The sequence below is a fragment of the Physeter macrocephalus genome, chromosome 3 (assembly GCF_002837175.3).
Source record: "Physeter macrocephalus isolate SW-GA chromosome 3, ASM283717v5, whole genome shotgun sequence".
NCBI lineage: Eukaryota > Metazoa > Chordata > Mammalia > Artiodactyla > Physeteridae > Physeter > Physeter macrocephalus.
In genome coordinates this window covers 201,632-227,022 of record NC_041216.1, presented here as the reverse complement: position 1 = coordinate 227,022, position 25,391 = coordinate 201,632, and the positions used below count along the sequence as shown (strand labels likewise).

General features: G+C 48.8%; 1 protein-coding gene across 6 annotated transcripts in view; it reads right to left on the bottom strand.

The window, feature by feature from the left end:
- ERI3 (ERI1 exoribonuclease family member 3) overlaps positions 1-25,391 on the bottom strand; it is a 130,776-nt gene that overhangs the window by 80,815 nt on the left and 24,570 nt on the right. For all 6 annotated transcript variants that reach the window (XR_008616553.1, XM_007118089.4, XM_007118087.2 and 3 more), the window contains 3 exons: positions 17,255-17,371; positions 10,735-10,794; positions 5,786-5,877 (listed from right to left, as the gene is read on the bottom strand). Coding sequence is in view for 5 of the 6 variants with exons in the window: in XM_007118089.4 (XP_007118151.1) it covers positions 5,786-5,877; positions 10,735-10,794; positions 17,255-17,371 (269 nt within the window). In the remaining variant the exon portion in view is untranslated. The remainder of the gene's footprint in view (positions 1-5,785; positions 5,878-10,734; positions 10,795-17,254; positions 17,372-25,391) is intronic.

Sequence of the window (25,391 nt, the reverse complement as noted above, 5' to 3'; positions counted from 1 at the left end):
TGGCTTCTAGAGTTCAAATCCCTGCCACAAATTGGTTGTGTGCCCTCGACAAATTACTTACCTCTCTGGGCCCCAGTTTTCTCATTTGTTAAAAAAAAAAGTTACAAAAGTAATTTTTTTCATTGGATTGTAGTAAGGGTTAAATGAGATTAATGTATAAATAGCACAGCAGGACTCCTGGGATGTAGTAAGTGCTCAATAAGTGCTGGCTATCTTTATTACCCGATGTAACTTTCCCAGAGCAGTCCCAGCCCTCAGTCCTGGGGGCACAAATGTCTCAGAAAAAGCCCTTCACACTGCGCCTAGGACCAAACTCCTCCTCCCTCGCCCAGGCCTCCCTACGCCATCTCACCCAGTACCCACCGTGGAGGGCCCGACACCCAGTGCTGGCAGGGGCAACCCAGGAGCTTCTTGGAACTAGCACAACGGTCCTCTAACCCCTCATGCTCAGGCTGGTGCAGGAGGGCCCGAGGTTTCCTCTTCCATTCCATTCTCCCTGCACCTACCCACTATGACCCTCTGCCATTCTTCCTGAGCAGGGTATTCCACAGGCCCACTCCATAACTTAGTTGTCATTTATTCAACACACATTTATTGAACAACTACTACATGTCAAGCATTGTCCTAGGGTTGTAATGGTGCCCACAATCTAGGGAAAGAGACAGACAAGTTGAGGCAGCTACAGCACACTTTCATGTATCAATAAGCACATGTGCTCCAAGAACACACAGGAAGACACCTGGAGAAGGATGTTAGGAGGGGTCCTTAGGAATTGGCCAGTTAGAGTATCTGGCTGGGGTGGGGACTGAATACATAGAGAGCATCAAGAGATAAGGCTAGAGAAATAAGAGCCTTGAAAGCTCCAATAAACAGTGTGACTTTGCCTGGAGGGCAAGGGGAAGCCTTGAAGGCTTCTAAGCGGGTGTGATGTAATCTGCTACAATTAGGAGAAAGGAACAGAAGAAGCAAGACAGTCAGAGAGACCAGTGAGAAAGAAGACTTTCATAGGAATCCAAGAAGAATATGGTGACCTGAACTAGGGCAGTGGTAGTGGGTTTGGAAAGAAGGCAAAGACTCTGAGAAACCTCTGGGACAAAGGATCAATAGGATTTGGCAATTAATTTGTTATGGCTAAAGGGAGGAACCAAGGGTGATTCTCAGGTTTCTGACAGAACTACTGAGTAGATGGTACCAGTCAGTCATTATTTAAGAGAATGTTGGAGGACAAGGTGTTGGGAGAAAAGTAACACCTGAACTTTAAGGGGTCTGTGTGTATCTAGGTAAGAGAGAGAACAGGGGCTGGATATGAAGGCTTGGAGTTCAGACGGCAGATGGAGCCGATTCCTTTTCTCCAGTGGGATCACTGCTGCCATGTCAGTTCCCACTTCTCAGATGGAAGAAAAGATGAGAAGACAGCATACAGAGAATAACTGAAGCTGGGGAATAGATTAGATCACCCTGGTAAGTGTGAGTGTGTCAGATAAAAAGAAAAGACAGCTAGGAGAGAGGTCGAAGAAATAGCAATATTTAAGAAACACCAAATTTAAGAAAAAAGGAAAGAAGAATCTGCCAAAAGGACTGTGAAGGAAAAGTCAGAGAAACAGGAGACATAAGTAGAAATGAAGAGTGCTTCAAGAAGGATGAAGTGGTCAGCTCTGCTGAATGATGCCAAGAGGGCCCAGACTGACCCCCATCAAGCATGTCACCGGCTCAGCATTTCAGCCTTCATCTACACGCCCCACGAGACAGTCCCTGCCCCACAGTGCTCCCCAGGCGGGTGCTTCCACCACCATGGGACTTCACCCCAGGTGACAGCAGTCTCTACTCTTCCACAGTCTTGGCCGCATGACCCTCAGTAGTCCCCATTGAGTGCATGCCCCCAAATCAAGCAGGGAGTAGGGTAATATGAGCAAGTGTCTTTTTTTTTTTTTTTTTTTTTCCAATCAGAGACATCATGTTTGTTTGTACTTGAAACAACAAGAAGGGAGACCTATGTAGTCTGGAAAGGGTTCAGTCATCTGAAAAAAAAAAAAAGTGTGAATTCAGGTGTGACTTTCACACAGATGCTTCCACCTGCCTCCTGACTGGTCTTCTTCATGATGAATAAAGAACAAAATAACACAAAAAACTTCATGTCAGAGTATTGAAGTAATTGGAATAGATCTCATTTCCTTTCGCTGGACAGCATAGTATTAAGTGTTTTCCCCCAATTGGCACTCTTATAAATTATCATTCTTTTTTCAGAAAGCTTTCTACCCAGGTGGCTGCGTATTTTGTTGCAAAATTCGTTCAGATGGTCTCACACAAAATAATGTTAAATGTTGAGCAAGTATCTCTTGATCTCCAGACTTTCACCAACAGAGGGGTGTGGTATGCACACCTCACGAGGAAAGCAAGGAAAACACTCAAGTCAAATGCCAGCCCCGCATTCACACAGTCCACCTCCAATGGCAGGAAAACTCGCTATTCCAAAGCTGAGGGGGAGGGGGAGCAGAGCCCTGGGCCCTGCTTCCCCACAGTGGTGTCTGATGATCCTGCCCCTCTTCTCCAAAGGACTTCTTCCCAGACGGCACTGAACACCAGGTCCATCCCCTCATATCAGCTCTTCCTTGTCCCCCACTCCCAGCCCACACCCCCGTCCTCCTGATCTCAGACCCACAGGCCACTGGAAAAGCCTTCGGTCTAGCTTCTCAGCTACCTGTGCTATTCAGCTGGTAAACACAGGTCTCCAAGCTACAGGTGAAAAGCTGAGTTCCTCAAGGGCAGCACCTGTGCCAGTGTCACTCCTCACTCAGCATCTGCCCTATCCTCCCACCATGCCGAAGGTGGAAGCCCTTTACAGAGACAATACAGAGAGCCTGGGTAAGTGGAAAAGAGAGAAAATTGGTGAAAGAACACTAAACTCTACAAGGAGCTTCAAGAAATACCAGGTAAGGCAAAGGAAAGGTAGGTCAGGTAGGAAAGGCAAGCTGACCAAGAGCCAAATCCACGAGTGTCGTTTCTTAAACAGGTTTAGAAGGAAAATTAAATCTGCACCCCTTAAATTAAAACCCACCATAGCAGGATCTGTGATGATAGCATCAAAGCCCATGTAAACCTGAGTGTCAACCCATTCAGACTGACCAAAGATGGACACAAAATTATTTTGTCAGGATGGGAGCAGGTTTCTTTTCTCCAGTGGGATTTCCGCTGCCACTTCAGTCCCCATTTCTCAGTGCCTCACTAATCAGGCCCTTTCCAACAAAAGTGATGTGAAGCTGGTTGGAGGGAGAGGGGGCGCTGGGAGAGGGGAAGGACAGCAACGAGAGGGAACCATGGCTCTGAGAGACTAGAGTGGGAAATGAAAATATTTGCCGAGTTCCTTAGACTTAGTTAAATCTGAAAATGGATGTCAAAATAAGAAGTGAGCCACATACTAACAAGTTGTGGGTGTCAGTTTAACACCACCCTTGTCAGGCTCATCAGCAGGCTTTACCAGGCGTGTGAGAAGGTGATGGTTCTGACGACAGCCATCTGACGAGAGGCTCCAGGAACATGGAAAAGCTGTGCACCATCACGCAGCACTACTTCGATTTCCTCTCTGGCTGTTTTTATTTTGTTACACATTTAATTAAGAGCCTTCCCAGCAGTTATGTGGGGTCCTGCTTCTAAAAGGCAGACACAGAGCTCTCCTCCCCCAGCCACCTGCCACCCGTCACCTCCCTGCTCACTGGCTTTCAGAGCTTCACTGGCCTTCCCGAGCCAGACCCAAACCAGCCACCAAAGTCCGCCGGAATCATCTCTTTTGGAAGCTATGTGGCCTTAAGAATTCAATTCTGCCTACCTCTGAGTCTGCCAATTTGAGCCTCAGTTTTTAATTGTGCTTTGTTTTTTTCATCTATAAAAGGGAGACACCACCTCCTACCCGAGAAGGCAGTCAGGAGGACTGAGTGAAATATAGTACGTGCTCATTAACATCTGATTTCCTTTTATGTGTGATTTGATTCCCCAACCCTATCCCTCTTCTTGATTACACCAGTTCTCGTGAAGATGCAAACCAGCCTCCGGAGACACCAAAATCTGTCCAGGGCCTACCGTGCCAAGGCCTGAACTGGTGCTGCAGGCCAGCACAGACCAGACCCAAGGAAGATGGCATCTCCTCTCCTTCTCATGCAGAAACCAACCAGACGGTCCCCAACATCACGCACAGGAAAGCTTTCATATACACATATAAGTACACACCACTCACAGCTATCACAGAAGATGCTGAAACTGGGTGTCTGGGACATGAACACACCAAAGAGAGAAAGCCACCGGGAGAGTGGGAGTCTCAGAAGGCTACCTGGAGAAACTGGGCCTCTGGTCTGGGCCACACGAGCCCCAGAACTCTGGGTGTCAGCCTGAACCCCGCCCCACCCCAGATAGCTTCTCCTGTGCTGGAGCTCCTTGTTAGCCCCTTCCCACTTCAAGCACTCAAAGCTGTCCAGGATGCCGTAACAGAACAACAACAGCCTTCCTCCTCCTCACCTTCTCCACGGAACCCTTCCCTGACTCAGCTCTGCCTCCAGGCCCAGCCACTGTAATTTCCCTGACAACGAGCGTCAACGGGGAGCTCCGGAGCTTACGACCTAAGGGCTGAGGGAGACAGGTGCACAGGCGCTTATGTGATCCAGGCCTGCCCTTCCTCCCGCCTCACCTAGACGGTTGGGTCCAATAGCAGGCTGGACAGCCACCTGGGTGCAGAACTTCACCTCAATGCCCAGCATCCAAAAGGCATAAAAAGGATCTTGGTGAGAAAGTAATGCCTGAATTTGTAGGAAATGTCACTCTAGAGCCACGACTCCCCACCCCGGCCAATACCCTACCCTATGTTCAAAAGCTCACACACACACACACACACACACACACACACACACACACACACACACACACACACACACAGAGTGCTTGCTGCCACCTTCAGTCACAAAGAACACAGAGGTATCGATTCTATCAATCCTCAGCAAACAGTGCCCCACCACCTCCACCCCGCTTTAGCTCCCTGGGGGCTCTCTGAAGCCAGGTATCCAGGAGGATAGCCAAGAGGCAGAAGTGTCAACCCAGCAGAGGAACCAGTTCTGTCTTCCATAACTGGGGCAGGATCAGGAGACAAAGGAGAAAAAGCAGTGGCAACAAAGGAGGAAAGAGGAGGCTGGTGACCTGGGTAGCTTCCTAGAAGCATCCCTCTCTCATCCCCACACTGGGCTCTGCATGGGACCGTCAGGGCCTCGTATCCCAGATAAGAGCCTAGCCTAGTAAAATGGTTAAGAGAATGGACCCTGGAGCCAGGTTGCCTGCATTTGAATTCTGGCTCTGTGTGTTCTTGGTCAAGTTACTTAACCTCTCTGTGCCTTAAGGTCTTCATCTATAAAGTAAGAATAACAAGAATCCCTAGGGTTAGTAAATGACTTACTATTTCCAAAGCATTTAGAACAGTAAATACTATGTATTTGGTTTAGAAAAAAATTTAAGACCCTCTTTTACCTCCTTCTTTTCAGGGCAATAACATGTAGCTCCACAACAGGAAGGGCTGCCCTGGCAAAAGCAAGAAGGCAACAGCAGTACTAGCAGGGTACTTGGCCTGTCCACTCCTGGTTCTAGAGGCAGAAGGCAGGGCTCCCAGCCCTCGTCTTGCCCTGCTGACCCCAAAATCCAGGGACTCCCTGACCCAGGTGCCCTGAGGCTTGGACATTTGAGCCTGAGAAAGGCAAAACCTGGTCCCGCAGATTCCCAGCCCTGCCAGCAAAGGAGTCCTGCTCATACTCACATGACTTTTAAGTCCCAGTCTCCACAGGTGACAAAAATTGACTTGACGTTTGGATCTAAGAGGCCTTCCTTCGCCATCCACTCATCGACCCTCTGAAAAGTACACAACAAGAACAGATGAGATTTTCCTTTGTTTTTTTTTCCCTGAGTCTGTGAAGAGCCACACAGTGAAACGCAGATAAGCTGCTTGTAATCAGAGCAGGAGAAAATTGTAATCTTATCCCTCCACTCTGGGCTCTCAGTCGTGGCTCAGAACTTTGGAGGCCCTTGCAGGACAATCCCTGCAGGCAGATCCCACAAGCCCAAGTGGTGGAGGCCAGGGAGCCCCTTCACTCCCCCAGTGCCTGGCAGCCCACCCTGGACAGGAGAAGGACAGATCCCAGTAGGTCGGTCCACATACCTTTGGTCCTCAAACAAAGGCACAGCCTAGCACAGACACAGGCTGTCCTGGGCCACAAGAACAGGCTGGGAGGAGGCCCCACGCAGGGAACTCCAATCCACAGGTTCATTCGCTCATTTATTCATTCCACCCTCCCACCAAATGTCTACTAACCAAATTTATTAATTTGGTTATTCCCCAAATGAAGGTGAAGTTAATTTTCACCATGAGTCTAGGAGAAGAGGCTCCTCTGCCGGGCTGTAGGCCCATCTTGACAACTGGGATAGCACTGCCTGCTCCAGTCGCTAGAAGCTCATAAACTGGCCCCAGACTTTGTATTTCTCCTCTCCTGGTTGGGGATTCAAATTCAGCAGAATCTTTTGAAGGCTGAGCTCAATTCCTAGACAGGGAAAGAAACTACTCCTAAACACACTTTTTTTAAAAAAAATTTATTTGTTTATTTATTTATGGCTGTGTTGGGTCTTCGTTTCTGTGCGAGGGCTTTCTCTAGTTGTCGCAAGCGGGGGCCACTCTTCATTGCGGTGCGTGGGCCTCTCACTATCGCGGCCTCTCTTGTTGCGGAGCACAGGCTCCAGACGCGCAGGCTCAGTAATTGTGGCTCACGGGCCCAGTTGCTCCGTGGCATGTGGGATCTTCCCGAACCGGAGCTCGAACCCGTGTCCCCTGCATTGGCAGGCGGATTCTCAACCACTGCGCCACCAGGGAAGCCCCTAAACACACTTTAAGTCTTTCTTCCCCTTCATCCCTTTGATCCATTTTATTATTTGCCTCACACTGGAAGTACAAATACTAAAATCAGTATATACCGAGAAAATTATCATAAAGAATTCATGAAGCATCGCCTATTTTTCAGAAGATCCCAGGCATGGGGCAAGAGTGCAGCAGATCACACTGCTGCTCCACTCACACAGGAGGATTATTTTTAAAGGCTATATTGCGTAGTCGTTAGAAACGTGGGATTGAAAGTCAGACACATCTGGGTTCTAACCTTGGCTCTTCCATATCCTGGCTGTGTCACTGATGGGAAGTCATTTAAAAGTCATATAACCCCTCTGAACTTCAGTTTCCGTCATCTATAAAACGAGGTAGGATGACTAACCTTACAGGGTTGTTTTGAGAATTATATGTGATAATGTATTAAGTGCCTACCTAAAAATAGACAGTAGGCTGGGAAGTAGTCGTTAGAAACGTGGGATTGAAAGTCAGGCACATCTGGGTTCTAACCTTGGCTCTTCCATATCCTGGCTGTGTCACTGATGGGGAAGTCATTTAAAAGTCATATAACCCCTCTGAACTTCAGTTTCCGTCATCTATAAAACGAGGTAGGATGACTAACCTTACAGGGTTGTTTTGAGAATTATATGTGATAATGTATTAAGTGCCTACCTAAAAATAGACAGTAGGCTGGGAAGGGGAGAAAGACAGATCATCTTAATACAATATAATAGAGGCAGCAATGGAGAAGTACCCAGGATGCCATCAGACCAAGAAGAGGCAGAGGCTAGCCTTACCTTTTACAGGGAAAGGAGTCAGAAAGGCCTCATAAAGATGACTGAACTAAGGGCTTGATGACAAAACTAAGAGTTTGCTTGACAGCACGGAACACAGGAAAGAACACTCCAGGCAGAAGCAAAGGCTTAGGCACAGACATTTTGTATCTGATTAGCAATTGACTGTTTAATGTCTGCCTTCTCCACCAGACTATCAGCATCACAAGGCAGGGACTCTTAGCTGTCTTATTCACCGTCTTAATCCCTAACCCAGCACAGTGTCTTCTTGATTAAAATGTGAGTAAGAAATAATGTGACTGGAGTCTGCTGTGATTGAAAGGAAGGGCAGGAACTGAGGCTGGGGACTACGTTAGGCCAGACTGTGAAGGGCCTTGTGTGCCCAGCAGGTAATGGAGAGCCCATGGTAATCCTGGGCTCCCTGGAACCGCAGAGATTCTGGAGGCCTGGCCCATGCTGAAGCAGTCCTGGAAGAGGGCCAAGGATCCCATCTAGGTCCACGGCTACAGCAGCCCTATCTCCTGTGACATCAGGGCCGCGCCTCAGTACTGGACTCTGCAGACCCTGTTCACCATCTACACCCCAGAGAATCCTCCTCAGCCCGAGGGTCTCCCCAGCAGCTAAATTCTGGACCTTCCACTGCTGAATGGTTTGTCTCCCCAGTCACTCTGGCCCAAACCCTTGCACCACACACACACACACACACACACACACACGCACGCACGCACGCACGCACGCACACATGCATCCTTTCCCCAGGGTCACCTAAAGAAAATAAGGCAGACTTTACATAAGAAAAGAGCTAAGGCAAACCTGGAGGTCCCTAAGTCAGCTAATCTCGCTCCAGTTCACTGGCCTTAAATCCCCAAGGTAAGTGCCCCACCTGCTAGGGGGCTCCCCAACGCCCCAATTCCTGCACAGTGGTCCTGGAAAAGAGAGCAGGACAGGACAGGACAGGACTGTCAGGAGGCAATGCCCAGCAAGACCAGGGCTTCACCATGGGAAGCACTTACTGCTCCTTGGAAGCTTAGGGCCGAGGCCATTCACTCACGCAGCAGATATTTAGTGAGCAGCTTCTGCTACGAGCCTGTCCAGGAAAGTGATACTTTTGGAATCAGGCCTGTCCTTTTCCTTCCCTTCCTGTTTGAACGGATAAAGGGTTGGAGGGACCACCAAGACAAGCCCCAGTCAGCCAGCCCTCCTGGCTGTTGAAGGTCTAGAGGAATGCAGCCTGAGCCCTGCTTGGAACAAATGTGTCAGGCAAACATCTAACTGGCCATCTGCTCAGGGCCTTGCTTAGGACAAGAACTAGCTCTTCAGCTCTATAACCAACTCAGGGCTAATGGGAAAGAGTAGAGCCCGGTCTGGTCTCCTTGTCCTCCCGGAGACTTCCTATCTAGGCCAATGCCAGGAATCTCCCCCTCTTCACCCCCAAAGTATGCTGAAATAGCAGAAAGTAGCTTCCTGGGTGAGACTCAGAATCCTCTGAGCATCCGGCTCCAGAGCTGGCCTGGGGTCAGCAGGAGGAAGCCTTCTGAAGGACCATCTCCCCCTCAACCAGAGCCACTGTGGAGAAAACTCCATAACCTCGAGAGCGCTGGTTTGGTGCTGGCCCAGAATAAGCATCTTCCTCCCGGGATCCCAGCCAGAAACACTCCAGGGAAAAGCTGCCTGCCCCCCTGGCCTCGCTCTGGGATGCTCGCTGGGAGATAGGGAAGGAAGGGTCCCCTCTTTCTTCTTGAGTCTGGGCTCGGAGGGAGCAGTCCAGGCTGAGGACCCCCCTTAGTCATAGGGGTGAATCTCCCCACCCAAAAAAGAGGGTCAGTGGGGCTGGGTGACACCTCAGAGCCCATCTTCTCCCAACCCCACATGAGCCTGACCAGTCACAGAGCCTGGGCCTGCACACTCCCTGGGACGGGGAACATACTCGGACACTGGGTGAGCCTAGACCTCTCTCTCTGGCCCTAGTTCCATCCTGAGGAGCCCCAGGAAATTCAGTCTGCACTTCTCTCTCCCATGGGACAGGCCTCTAGGCTCAAAAAAGAGATCTTCCTCCCTCTCCACCACCCTGCTCCCTCCAGGTGGACTACCTCCGATGCAGATGTGCTCTGCTATCCTCCCAGACACTCTGCTCTCTCCTGTGATAGGGGCTGAGCTTTGGGTTTATTGCTCTTAAAGATAAATAAAGCACCCAAGGAGATGCACAGGCTTTTTCTCTTCTCTCCTTCCGCTAGAGAAGGGAGTGGGAGGGGGACCCTTCTCCCTCTCTGAAAACCCCAGCCCCGCGGGGATGGGAGACGAGCTGAGGCCAAGCGCCGCTTCCTGACTCCCTCAGGCTGGAGCACAAGCAGCAGCATCTTAACCTTTTCCAGCTCCCGGAGGAGAACATCCCAGAAGTGTGGTCTCTGCCAAGGGTTCTAAAGCCTTTAATTTGATTTTCCTCACATAGGCAATTGTCGTAATTATTCTGATTAGGAATCATTACACAGCGCAGCCTCTGCACCCCTGACAGGCACGATGCATCCAGCGGCAAGCTGCAGTGGGGCAGGCGGGCCGGCCGCACCTCCTGGAGGAGCTGACAGCAAACAAAAGCCATCGATGGGGAGTTCTGCGTGAGTTAATGAAGTGCTCACATGCCACAGGAAGCCAACACTAAAGCTAAACAAAAACACCTCCAGTCCCCGGGGCCAGCCCGCAGTGCTGCAGCTTGGCTCCCCTACTCCCAGCCTCCCAGCCGCCCAGCGCAGGCTGCCCGAGCTGCCGGAGCTGCCAGCCAGCACAGCCACGGGCCGGGAACTAGCGGGGCCTCCACCAACCCCAGGTGGCACTTGGACATCTCGTCAGTAACCCTGACGGGAACAGCTGGAGATGAAAGATCAATGGTTCAATACTCTCAACAGCATGTCACTGATGTGACAGCAAATGTTATTCTAATCAAGCCATAATCATAGTCAGATTACACGGCTATGTTCTCACGAGGGGAGGGAGAGGAAGGCAGCAGGAAGGGGTCAGAGGTCAGGAATTAAAGGTCACTCAACCTACCTCCAGCACTTGCTGCAGGCTTGGCTGACCATCCACCATGGCTTGAATAATCCCGGTGAGCTGAAAGAAAAGAGAAATAGCCGATGGGTGGAAAACCAGGGTGCAGGGACTCAAAGCTGGACTGGATCCTTTCCTTTCTGTTTTTCTCCTTCTACCGTAAAAGACTCTGACCTGCACAGCTGTAGGCTCCGAACCTGACAGAAGCCTTGGGACTCAAGTTTCCCCACAACTTCCTGCCCCGAGATGGAGGAATACATCCACATACCGACCACGGGGTGGGTCTCAGACCTGTTTCAGCTTTCATTTTGCAGAAAATTTGATTTTATGTGTCTTTTGAATTCAATAGGCTCAATAACTCCCCCCGAATTACACTGAATTCACCTCCAAGCTTCTCAGAAGTTCCTGCAGAACTCGGGGAATGCTCACACAGGACCAGCACACTTGGACCCAAGTCCACCCCTTCTCTGAGCGCCGGTGTCCAGCACTTCCCCCTCTGAAACCAGCAATGGACTGGGGGAGCCCCCCAGGCATCCACCCTTCACCCCGCATACCTGGGCCCTCAATACCGGTTGGCCAAGCAGGAAACAGGCACCTTTAGCAGACAAAAAAGCCTACGATCCTAGTCTAGAGAATTTCTGACTCAAGGGCCTCCGCTCCACCCAGGTCAGGCCTAGGTTCAAACCAGCTTGTTGCTTTGTTTTGTTTTGAAGTGGAAAATATTCCTCAAGCACAGACTAGATAGGCTGCCTGGAAGGCTTGCGGCAGGAGGCCCCCTGCACAGACGTGGACCCAGCTGGAAATCACGGTGGCTAACATGCCCCCAGCCACTTCCAGACAGAGTAGCATCTCAGGCCTGCTTGGAAACTTTTTTTTTTTTTTTAAGTGCGGCGGGGGGGGGGGGGATTAAACTCCAATTAAACTATAATTACATTTAATGAACACCAAATACCCAAATCACAGAAACCGCTGGCTCTAAGAGGGAAGGTTATTTTCTCATAGCGACTTACATGGAATGGTAATACACACCTTTTAGGGAAGAAATTTTCATTTTAAGAACGCTGAGTTCCTCTAGGTGGGTTTCTGTAGTTCATCAAGTCATTATTAGGTGGTATTTTAAGGAAGTGTAAGGACACAGCCACTCTATTTTATATTCCAGAAACTGTTTTTATATTAATCTGTATTTTAATTGGGTAACAGCTGCTGCCTACAGACTTCCCATGGTCTAAAAGGAAAATAAATTAGAAAGATTAACTACACTGTTGTTTTGCGAGGCTTTAACCCACAGCATGCCCACCCGGCTGGCACCTCCACACCCTTTCCTTGCTTGGGAGACCAAAGAACTGCCCAGCAGAGGGAGGGCCTGAGTCAAAGAGAAGAAAAGGTGGTCGGTCCCCTGAGGGCTGGGGGTGGGGATGGGGAAGAGCCCAGGGTCTGCAGCTTTCATCTTGGAGTGCTAAGACTCCTCCTTTTATTTAGTCAACATCTACTCCTGGAGAGGCTGGGCCCCATTCTAGGAAGCGGGGATCCAGCAGTGAAGAAAAGCGTGGAAACCCTGCCCTTGTGGAATCTGCGTTCTTCTTGGCAGCCCCGTCCTGGCCCAGTCCAGCCAGCACCCACAGCCTTGTCGTCGTTCCCGACCCACACACTGAGCAGGAAGGGCCCTGTGTTTTGTCTCATGCAGGGGCCGGAGTCCAGAGTAGGCCTGTTGCCAACTCCAGGTGCAATAGCCAGATGACTGGCTGGCACCCATGCACCCACCACTGCCCTTTCTCGCCCAGCTTCTCTCCTACTCAGTTCTCCCAGGGCCGGGTCACATCCCCAAGCCTGGAGCTGGGGCTTTGGGTCAGGACTATCGTGGAAAAGAGGGCCCACAGCCATTCTTCTCGGAAAGCCCCAGGGTCTGTGTACAGTCTCATGTCCAGTCTGAGTTTCCTGGGGCAAGGTTAGGTCTACTCCTTCTCTTGGCTCCCACCAAGGGTCACTCAGATGAATACTGAAGGGCTTCCAGAAAGTCTTGTTTACACAGGAAACCAATGGCACCCTTGCCAAGAACCCTCCCTCCGTGGAGATGGGACTTAGGTCAGCACTTGTGTACAAGGTGCACAAGTACCTCCCCTGGGCCCCAGGAAAAGCACGACACCGAAAAGAAAAACCTGGGCGCTGCTCTGCAGGGTCTCTCACCACAGACTAGGCCCACCTCTTCCCACCCTGGGGTGTGGTGAGGGTGGGAGCCTCCCGGATCCTGGGGCTCTCTCACACTCCTCTCCAGGGCTCAGCAATCCCAGAATCATCAGCCTGGGAGGAGCCTAGTGAGCTCAGCTCCCTCCCTCTCCATGCTTCCCAGACTGCCATGTCCAGCAGGACATGGCTTACAGCTTACAGCTGAAGGACCTGAACTCAACCCCCAGAGACACAGGGGCTGGAGATCCTTTCAGGGGCAGGCCTCACTCCCCTGCATTAATGCCTGCAACAATGGACCACATCTTATCAGCTCTGCCAAGGCACTGGATGAAGAGGGGGTGAAATCTTAAAAGTCAGTCCCTGTACCTGATACTGACAACCTATAAGACTTGTACCACAAACTGTGAGGAAGAGAGACAATATAATAAAATAAATACTGGGAAGTTATACCTTATGCCTAACCTAAATCTTTCATGCTGCTGTTTAAACCCATTCCCACTTGGGTTAATATATGTTTGTAAAAAGCTTTCACAGCCTCACAATGAAAGGTACTAGAGCAAAGCCAAGTATTTATTAAGCTGAGAACCAGGGCTCACAGGCTAAACAGAGCTCAGAGACCTTAACCACTTAAAGCAGGAGAGGTGAGAGGAAGAATTAATGTGTGCTCTGTGGCTCCTTTCACTGAGGGATTACAGATTAACTCCCGCTTCTCCAAACTCAGAAACCACAAGGCGAGGGGCTTTTGACCCTGACTGATAACATGGCTGGTTACTGAGATCCCCTCCTGCACAAGGGCTTTGTCCAGGAACGAGCTGGCTTCCTCATAAACACTGGCAACTACACGAAGCAGCCCAGGACACTCGGTGCCAATAGCATGTCAGCATCCAGTGCTTTCTCCCTTCACAGTTTATCTCCAGCACAATCGTATTCTGACACCAAGACAGTTTGTTGATTACATAAGCACTTGTCTCTGGTGTGCAATCTGATAATCAGACCCACTCTTTCTCCTCAGACAAAGAGACCAATAAATCTCACCCTTTATAAGTACAGGTGCAAGACAAAGCCCTTTACTGGCCGTTAGCAAAATGGGTATTTTTCCTAGTTTTTTTTTTTTTTCCACAATGACAACAACAACAAAAAAGACTGCACATGGTCAGCCCAGCTGCTAGAGACAGAGATCTGATGAGTTGGAGCAGATTCTAGAGGTGGTAGGGAAAGGAAAGAAACACATCCCATCCTATCTCTGTCAGAACCATGTCTCCAGACCAACTATCAACTGGAACTAAGAAAGGACCTCAAGAAGGCTAACAACAAGTTCGTTACACAGAGCAGTAAGAGTGTCTACATGTGGGCTGCAGACTCACTCAAGGCAGAATCCCTCTTCCTGCTGCCCAGCACTGAGCCTGTCTCTCTTCCAACACAAGCATGTGCTTGTGCGTGTACACACACGGTCAGGGTTCTTAAAACACTTCTTGTGCAAGAGAGAAAATCCTACCAGAGGAGCTGCTTAGGAAAATCTGGAGGTTTTTGTTCCTCACACTTACTAATGAAAGATTCCTTCTGGCCATAATGACCTCCCTCCCGACCCGCAAAGGCAACTACCGCCGGATTGGATGAGGTCTCAGAATGACAGCCCTGTCCCGTGTCCATGCCCCTCTTTGCATTACAATCCATCTAGTATGAAGATGGGGCAATATTTAGATGATATGAGGTTTTACAGAGAAGACTTTACTTACTCAAAAGAGCAAGTCAGCAGTATAGCTACTCTGAGGGGAGGCAAGGTGTGGTTGAAAAACTCCTTGACGATATTCACTCAAGGAACATGTATTTTTACTTGGTGCCAGGCCCTAAGGATGGGACCGAGATGGATCAGATCTAGTTTCTGCCCTCAAGGAACTCACAATCTAGTGGGGAGATGGATAAATGACTGCAGTATAATGTATCTGATTGGTGCTACGCTGGGGTAAGCACAGCCCAGCCTGGGCTCAAGGAAGGCTTCCCAGAGAAGGTGACCCGGAGCAGGGTGCTGGAGGACAAGTAGGAGGGTGGGCGCAACACAGAGGCAGAAAGACCATCGCGTGCAGAGGCAGACTGAGGGAAGTGAGGGGGAGACGAAGCAGGGAGATCTGAGGCTGGAGGCAAAGGCAGGGACCAGGCCAGGGAGAGTTCTGAGCTCTGGAAGCCTGAGACAAAATGGCGGAATCCATACCTACAGCACAGCCACAGCCTCACTTCAGAGCAGGCTTCGTAATGAGGATCCCACACCACCAAGCCTACTACCCTCCAAATTATGTATGTGTGTCCTTGGGTGAAACTTTCTACAAAAAAGAAACATCTTTCATCAAAGTCTCACAATCGGGACTTCCCTGGTGGCACAGTGGTTAAGAATCCTCCTGCCAATGCAGGAGACACAGGTTCGAGCCCTGGTTCAGGAATATCCCAGCGGAGCAACTAAGCCCGTGCACCACAACTACTGAGCCTGCGCTCTAGAGCCCGCGAGCCACAACTACTGAGCCCACATGCCACAACTACTGAAGCCCGTGCGCCTAGAGCCCGTGCTCTGCAACAAGAGAAGCCACCGCAACGAAGAGTAGCCCCCGCTTGCTGCAACTAAAGAAAGCCTGCACACAGCAACAAAGACCCAACGCAGCCAAAAATAAAGTAATTAATTAATTAAAAAAAAAAAAAAAGTCTCACAATCCCTCCTCCCCTTCCCCCAAAGAGAAGGAGCAGCAGCCCTGCTCTGAAAAAAAAAAACCCTTTTCCCAATATTCTCAATCATCCACTCCTGCCCAGGGCTGAGTTCCAGCAGCGCTCTGTTCCATTCCTAAACAAGTAGCAACTTCCCCAAATTTAGGCCTGCCTGTCTATGCCAGGCAGCAAACTGGAACTGGAACCCCCAAGGGGGAGGCCACACATACAGAGGAGGAAGAAAAGGATAAGAGGATATTACACTTTCAGGCCAGTGGAGGGCTCAGGTATCTGGCTGGTTTAAGGAAAGTCTTCCCTTCCCTTCCCATAAGGAAGGGGATTTTCATCATCATTAAAATGATGATTTTTTTCAAAAGGGGCAAACAGGACAGATTAGCACCCCCTAGTGGTATAGGTAATTCCCAGGGGAAAGAGGGGGAAAAACAGTTGACCCCAGAGGAAGCAAGAGCCTCAACATGATTGGAACAACAAAAGGCTTGAGAGACTAGACACCTTGGCAGATGGATGCCTACAACAAAAGGCCCACCTGGGTCACTGGCATCCAGCCCTGGAGAGACCCTCAAGACTCATATTTGGGCTAAGTCAGTCTCAGAGCCCACTGAGCACCCCCAGCAGTGCAGGCAGGCCCTTCCCCAGCCCCTTCCACACCAAAGGGATTGTTTTGGGATTACTCAAGAACTTCTTTCCCCCTGTTTCATTCATATGGAGAAAGTAGGTCTCTAAATGAAGGCACAAAGTCTCTAATGTACTCTCACCCCAAATGCTTAAGATTCCAAAAACGCTCATGTTTTCCCATCACCTCTACCACACACACTTGACGGGTGATTCCACCACACACAGCCTGTGGCTACCACAGAGTAAATAACACGATGCACCACAGGGAAAAGCAGCTATAGAAGGCCTCTCCATACAGTCCTGGGAGTCAAACTCTTCAGGGGCACCTCCTCTCTGCCGATGGCTCTTTGAGCCTCCAGCAAGCGTCAAGATCTCAGTTAGTCCCGGTTTCACAATCTGTGAAATGGGGCCATACTAACCTGTTGGCAAGGTGGCCGAGTACAGAACCAGCCTAGGATAAGGATAAGGACGTTTCAGCCTCAGCCAGGCTGTCCTCATACCCCACTTGGACTGCTCTTGTCTTTCCTCAGTGATAGAGCTGTGCTTCCCACAAATTCAGCCAATGCTTCACACAGGACAACTTTGCTCAAGCACAGAAAAACATCACCAGAAAGCTAAGAAAGCCTGAACATAACCTCTGCTTCCAAGAAGCTGAAACCTTCACCTCTTGCCAAGGGCCCTAAGGGAAACGGAAGTGAAAAGAAGCTGAACCCCAGAGGCACCACCCTGCTCCTAAACTCCAAGTGCCTGGTCACCAAGAAGGGGAGGGATGACAAGGAAGGGAAAATGTTGGGGAAGCTGGGATAGATTGTGCCACTGTTCTCCCTGGGTCCCCCAATGACCACACTGGTCCAAGGGGAGTGGCAGGCTTTGTAAAAAGCTGACTGGGTCCAATGCACACCTGCCTTAACCACTGAAAAGACCTAAGCTTTCCCTAAGCAGCCCGTATAGAGCACCAGTGATCCCCAAGCTCCCATCCCAGCAACCCTTGCTGCCCAGCCAGGGCCCTTACCTCTGTACAGAAGGGAGTAAGCTGTGGATGGACTACGGGCTGGACATACATGTGAAAGGTAGACTCAATCTCCATGGTCCGGCCATTTAGCTTCAGGATGGGGAACTCGATGATTTCCTGGTACGGCAAAGGCACAGAAAAGGAGGAATGAGTTTTTTTTTTAACTAACCATTTCAAATAACTCAGAGTCAAGAATGGGGGAGTGTTTTGGACTCATTAGCTCCTGCCAGGCCAAACCCAAGATTGAGTGAGATGGTGCCAGCTCAGTTATAATCCTAACCCTCCCGCTGTTAACATCCTCACAGGTTCCAGGGACTCGACACATATACCATTCCCACTCTCTGGAAAGGGGAGGGAAGACAGTGGGAACATCTGCCCTGATTTCCCCAACTGGTTCTCTAGCAGAGGCCTGCTCACTTGAGCCCCTAAAAGTAGGACCCCCTTCCTCTTGCCCAGGTCCCTTCCCTGGAATGGGCCTGGGTCTCCAATCACATAAATAACCAGCCATCAGACTAATGCACAGACTTCCATATATGAAGTTTAAACAGAGCCGATGAGTTTCACTAGTTTTTACAAAAGGAAAAAAAAAGATAAATAATAAATAAAGCCAAAGGGGCCAAAGGGGATACTGAACAGAAGGAGAAAACTGAATAAGAGTAATAAGAGTTAGTGCCCTCCCTCCCACCTTTCTTTCAGGCAGTACGCCCACCCCTCAGCTTCTCCTCCTGCCCCCACCCCAACCCAATCACTTAGCCAGCCCTTCCCAGTCCACTGGAACGTAATGGAAGAGAAGGAGGAGTGACAATTTGTTTGGTGTCTCTAAGATTAATTTGTCTCCATTATTTAATAGAGATGCACAGCACCAAGGTCCTGGTGTGCAAACAGGCTTGCAGCACGCCGGCTGTGCAGCCCGCCTCATACATCGCTCCTGGGAAGGGAGGAATACGCCAGAGGGGGGAGAGGGCCGGAGAGAGCACGCACATGCTGGAGAGAAGAGGGAAAGCCAGGAGAGAGAATAAAAAAAATGAGTGCTTTTTAATATTCAAAAACAGTTTGCAAAATTTAATCAAAGCAGAGGAAAAGCTAACATTTTTACCACTTTGACATTTTTATTAGCGCTTTCATAAATTTTTAAAACATGAATGGAATTAGTTTACAACACAAAAAAACTGCCCTGAAAACATCTGGAAGAGACAAATAGGAAATAATAAAAATAAATAAATAAAAACAAAATCCTCCGAGTAAAATTAGCATGTGAAAAAGGCCTCCACTGCAGAGAGAGGAGGGGGGCTTTGCCCACTCGGTGGCCACCACAGTCAGCCCCAGTGGCATCCCTACCCCAGGTCCCCCGTTCTGGTGCGGACCTTTCCAGTATCACTACAATCAAGGCAAATTGGTTCTCTCCAGGGACAGCCCGAAGAGGCAACACAGAAGCCGCTGACACCCGACTGCACTCAGGAAATGGATGAGCGGGGAGACAGAAGGAGAAACAGCCCATCTCCCTGATATTCCACGGCAGCCTGGCGCCTCCCCACCAAACATACCTGCTCTGTTGGCCTCATTTTTAAAGCATCTTTATCCAACACATCACAGCAGGACTGAAGAACAAATCAAGGCAGCCAGATTTCATGACTGAGAAATTCAAAGGTTCTGGTTGACTGGTCTCCCTGGAGTGCCCCCAAAGATGGGGAAGCTGACAGGAGCCCCCAGAGATAGGAAGGGTGGAAAGACTGCAAGACTGAGGCAGAAGGGAACAGAGAGGAAGCCCAGGCTGCTACTTAAACTAGGTGATGCCTCTCCTCCCACCGCACTAGGAAGTAGGCCAGAGGGGAGAGTTTGGCTCTGAAAAACAGAACTGAGGCACACACACACAAAATACACACTGGTTCCCCAATGTGTATTTTGAAATTAGATACCCAAGATTTCCAAGTGCTAACTCTGAGGTGGGGCTCATCTGAGTCAGGCTCATTTCTGATATATCCTTCCTCTGCCGCTAAGTAGGAGAAACACTTCCCCAACAGAAAGACCTCCGTAGCCTGGTGAGTTTGGCTGCCCTGGTGTCTAAGGAAACAAATACAGCCAGCTCCTCACTAACAATGTTAGCTGGGCCCACAATGAAATTTAACCTGTGACACAACTGTACTTTTCATTTAAACTTTCATTTGGAGAGAAGCAGTGTTTGGAGACCTGCAGTTTGTCCTGCTAATAAAGACAAGTGTTGGGACCTTTAAGGATGCCATTCATCTCTGGCTTTTATTAAATTCAATTTTCTTAAGCCCATGATACATTATGAAATTAGGAGTTGACATTCCTCTGGAAACAAAAATATCTATCAAACATAAATAGAAAAAAAAACCCCTCTATTACCAAGAATTTATGGCTTAAAGTTGATCTCTTTCCACTTTTTTACAAGCACATGGTTTGTTTTAGAGATCTGAAATGTTATTATAGATCTAGAATTTTATTAGTATTTATTGTAAAATAGTAAGCGCTTCAGCTCCCACTCTGACCAGCACCGAGTCAGCATCCCCAACAGATACTCTTAAAACTTGGCCTTTGGGTTTCCCTGCTGCAGCTCAATCTTTCCTGCTGCTGGTTTCCTCACCCCTGGGGAACTGGAGCCAACCTAAGTGCTCACACTAAGGATGACCCTCCCAGAGAGGGGGAACAAGCCAGCCTCGGCTCCATGTGAAGACGAGTGACCCCTGAAATGCCTGGGGGCCAGAACACAGCAAATTGGACCTGTCCTGAACACCTCTCCAATGTTGCATGCCCATCAGCCAAGCCTTCCCTCCAAGACCAAGAACAGGGCCAATCTCAGAACATGACTTTGCAGGGGCCCTTCCTCAGCACACACACACAAAAGCACCTACTATCTACCAGGCAGGGGCTGGGTGTGGACACAGAGGCAAATACCATGAGATGTGGCTCCTCTGTCTGAGGTGTTCGGAGTCTGGGCAAGGGGTAGAGAGGAGCTGGCCCCAAGACCCTCGGAGACACACACAAAATGCAATCATTTCATTCTTTCCATCTGTTGTTAACTATGTGGCAGACACTCTGCTAAATGCTCAATAGGAATGACCGCATTGAATCTACCTAACAACTCATGAGATGGGAATCACTATTATCCCTATTTTACAGAACAGCTAAGGCCCAAAAAGCAGTTGTCACTTGCTCAAGGTTACACTGCTAGTAAGGGACAGAGTTGGGACTCCAAATAGGGAAAATGAGACTTAAAGAGAGTAGGACTAACAGCTTTCAAAATCTGAAGGGTCAAGAAAGATCTGATTCTTTTAGTCTGAAAGACTGTCTTTAAGGAGCTCAGACTCCTATCTCCCAGGAAGAAAGGCTGTTCTCGCGTTACAAGAGCGATGAATGTGGACCATCCAGGCAGAAAGTCCTGCAGGATTGCTACTGAAAAGCCTCCACTATGGCTGCAGGGACACAGATGGTGCTGAGCTCTGGGCTCAGAGAGGGCAGAACTGTGAGCCTTCAGTCTGCATCTCTAGCACCCAGGTCTGTTCTAGCACACAGCCCTCATGCTCTGCTTTTGGTGAGTAAACACATGAAGGGGGCTGATAAATAAAGAGCAAGAGAGAAGCCAAGCGCATGGCTCTAACAGAAAATTCTGTTTTCCCAGAGTTCTCCACAGGACCAGAGAGGTGAAGTGATGGTTGGTGGTAGAGCCAGGATTCAAATGCAGATGTACATCGCTCCAAAGTATTGATACTTTCTACTTTCTGCCTCTCATCTCTAAGTGGTCTCCCATCCTCCCTCAACTGCTACAAACCACCAACATCCCAGTTTTCTGTTTGCCTGGGACCACGGTTTCCTGGAGCAGGAATTTGCTAAAATTGGGATAGCTTGGTCACCCTACACCATCCACCGCTACCTGCACTACTAGGTTGTCCAACGGTAGAGCACCATAACCACAAAAAGCTGGTCTGCTGATGGTTGATGGGAAGTGGCCACAGCTTGATAACTAAGCACAAAAGCCTTGGAACTTGGATTTTTCAAAGTATCCATGGTTCTAAACCTATTGTATCTGCTGTCTCAATCAATAAAATGCTAGCTGCAAATTTTTTTTTTAAAGGGAAGGGAAGACAGAGAGATTAAAAGGAAGCACCAAGCAAATATTCTTTTACCTTTTTAAGTGAGTAGAAGTTTCAGTTGGAGCAGAGATTTCAAATGCAGCTACTTTCTAAAATTGCTTAAGTAGGAACCCCTGTGATTCTCTTGATAAACTGAGGACAAAACTGCAACAGCATTTCAAATGAAATTTCACATCACAATCAGTAGACTACAAGAAATAAATGTGCAGGTCGCTTTCGGTGTATTCAGACTCCGTTAAGCTAAAGTGTCTGCAGTGATAAGATTATATTCAAAGATACAACAACAAAAGGATTTTAAGCAGAAGGGACTTGGGTTAGGCATTTCTTGACAATGGGCCAGAGGGTTTAACAGTGTAGCATTCTTACAGACCTTTTCTCCAAAGCATAGATTCTTCTTTGCCTGAGCCCATGTTTCTATGGTCCTGTCTAAAATGGGCAGATCATTCTTCATGGCTCCCCCTTCTCAACCTAGGAACTGGCATTCCCTCAATTTAGAGGCGGTAACAACTAATCTATCCCTTCTCTACATCCACTGACTCTTTAGTCCAAAAACTGTGCACCCCTGCAGAGAAAGGTTTGATAAAATCCAAAAGCAACATCATCACATGGCAAGGCAGAAAAAGCAGTACCTGGTGAAAACATGGGTTTTATCCAGACAATGATTTTTCAATAAAAGTTCCATGCAAAGGCAGGCCCTTTCTCCAAGGGATCAAAGAGGCTCTTGGCCACAGGGAAGAGGGGAAGTTGAGAGGGAGAAGTGAGGGCTGCACTGGGCAATGGAGGGAACATGGTTTGCTTAACAGTTTCTCCTTTGGAAAAAAAAAAAGACATTTTATGCACAAGGAGCTTATTTCTTAAACAAACACTCGTGGTTTTGATTTACACCACAGCCTGCTCCTAAATAATTTATGGCGGGTTAAATTTATTGCCGAGCCCTGGCTGGCTGCAAATTCGAATTGCCAAATAATTAGATTTTAGGGCAAAGCTTATAAATTACCCGTCGATTTGTCCGGACTTGTTTGTCAGTTGCTTTGTGCTTCGGGTCATCTTTGGCATTTGGCTGTTTGGGTTTTAATTGCTGATTTACACTTTGACAGATGAGAGTTGATGCTCGAAGTTTCAGGACAAGGAAGGGTAAAAAATTGGAGCTTTAAAAGGCTGATTTTTCACCTACATGTCCGTCTTCACCCATTCCCATAGACCCCAGAGCAATTAAAATGTAGAAAAGAGGCTGAAAATAGACACTGCTATTCTTTATTGGGGGGGGGGCAGAGTGAATTATAATTTAATTTTACTGAAATCTTAATTTTTAAAAAATATATAATGCCAATAAATGAAGGAGACCAAGTCTTAGAAACTGCATCCTCACCCAGGGGTGTACGAGCCTGCGTCTACCTCTACACGCACATGACTCTGAATTAGCCTCAGTTCAAACACTTCTAGATACTCAACTGTAAATAACTTCTGATATTAGTGGCCTCTGTGAAGTTGACCCTTCAGGGCAGCAAACAACCAAATGATTTCTTTGTAGCTATCTGTTTACATACATTTGTCATGGAATTTATTTAAACAAATCTCAGGTTCTGTGCAGGAGAGGTTCCCCAGAGACAGCACTATAGGGGGGCATGGAAGTTGAAGGGTGCGAAGTCCAACTTACCGTCCCAGTGGAAGGAAAAAATCTCTTTGGATAGTGCTATGTTCCCATCTACATGCTGATAGAGGGCCTGCAGGCTCCCTTTATGCTCCCCAGAGAAGCAGGGCCTGCCTCCCAGCCACCTGCTGTATCCCAAATGCTCACCATGAGGCCATGAGTCAAAATAATACTAGTAGTAATTCTACTAACAAGAGCTGATACATACAGCTATTACATGCCAGGCACTGTTCTAAGCTCTTACATTTTATCCTCCCAATAGTCCTATAAGATTGATACTATTATTAATCCCATTTTGCCAATAAGGCAACTGAGGCATAAAGAGTACAAGTAACTTGCTCAAGGCGAGTCATACTGCTAGTAGGTGGTAGAGACCAGACTCAGATCCAGAGGGTCCAGTCCAGTGGTTAGGAGTCCATGTTCCTAACCACTCTGCTATATTGCTTCTCATTAGAACAGCCTCTACCTGAGCTCCCCCTCACTTTGGAGGTTGAGAGTCCACATTCTGGGGCCAGGGCACATGCAGCATGCCAAAGCCTGTTCAGTTAATCACCCAATAGGGTGGGGAAAGTTATGTAACATGCTCAGGATCACAAGATGAATCAGAGGCTTGGTTTGACAAAGACCATTTTTCCAATCAGTGCAAAAACCGTACTGAAGATCCACTAGCCGGGGGTGAAGAGGTGGGGGTGAGTAACAGGTGATCAAGACAGACCAGGCCCACTCAGGCAGACAGCGGGTTCTGGTCAGGCAACCTGGAGAGGAGCCCAGAGAGGCTGGCTGGGCTTCAGGAAGCCTTGCTCAGTAGTCCCCATCCACAGCCCCAGGGGCTGCTGGTCTCTTCACAGAGGACTGAATCCCCCTGGGGTGCTTCATAGATTCCCTGCTCTCTGTGTGTACCTGACGGCTAGAAGCCAGGACAGGGAAACAACTGTGCTGCCATGACGGCAGATTTTCAAAATCACTGACCAGTAAGCGAGCAACGAAGACTGACATCTTGCCCATACTGCCTCAACACTTCTCTCACACACTGGCTCATCGGAACCCACATCTCTGTAAGGGAGGCAGGTATCACTGCCCGATTTTATAGACGAGAAAGCTAAGGTGGTCAGTGGTTCAAAGCATGGTCCCTTATGGGCAGCATCCCATCTCCTGGGAACTTAAGAGAAATGCAGATACCTGGCCTCCACCCCAGACTTTCTGAATCAGAAACCCTGAGGGTGGGCACAGCAGTGTGTTTTAAAAGGCTTCCAGCTGATACTGATACTTGCTGAAGTTTGAGAACCACTGGTCTAGAGTAGAGCAGTGCTTCTCAGGCTTCAAATTACCTGAAGATCTTGTCAAATTACAGATTCTATTTAGCGCTGGAGTAGGGCCTGATATTCTGCATTTCTAACAAGCTCCCAGGGATGCATCCCAGGGGATGCTGTTGGTTCTCGGACCACACTTTGAATAGCAAAGGTGTACTCTAGAACATCTGTGTGACTAACTCCTTATCACAGAGATACTGACGAGTGAGAATCAGAGCGCAAGGTTCTCAGCTCTTCTCTCAGAACAAACCCTTGCTTGGCCCGCTTTCAAGCCCCTTGAGTGAGCCCTTTAGATCTACCAACCACTCCCGGCTCCTGCCATCAGACATTTCATTCTCCTGGCCGCCAAGATCCAGGGGAGGAAAAGCTGGCATCTCACATCCCAGAACTTTGTAGAGCAAGTTGACACATCTCTGTTAGGAAGCCAGCAAGAGGTCTTCCTGCCACGGCAATGCCTGCTCCCTTTAAGAAGGCGGTCAAGACCCAGAGGGCATCAGCTACCCAACAGAGCACTCTCCAAAAAAACACCTTCCTTCTGTACAGATGAACCAAAAAGCAGGATTGGATACCTAGGTCTCCTAGGAAGACCTCTCATTACAGACATAAGCCAGGAGCTATTTTTCTGCCCCTGGTCCTGAGAAAGGCCTAACACTGGCCAAGGATGTAGAGCGGGATCACAGCAATTCCTACGATATCCTGAGGCCCCAAGCTGGAGATGCCTCACCACACTCCACACCATCGCCATGAACTTCCTTTAAGGCCTTCCCCTAGCACTGTCCCTCTAGTCATGTTACCTCTCTAGTGAAAGCAGACCTTACCAAAATGGCATGTTTCCTCCCACTCATCAGCCCCAGCCTCCTCCATCCTCAACTAACTACCAATCCCTTTCAGCTGAGCAGTTGGCCTTTCATTCAAATCTGCGAGTGCTGGGGGTGGGGTGGGGGTGGACAGTGAACAATACAGAGTCCCTGGACTCCATTTCAGACATCGCAATCTCAAACCATGGCCCTCAGTTTGTATCACACTTGTGGAGAGCAAGATTCCAAGCTTTTCAGCCAGTTATT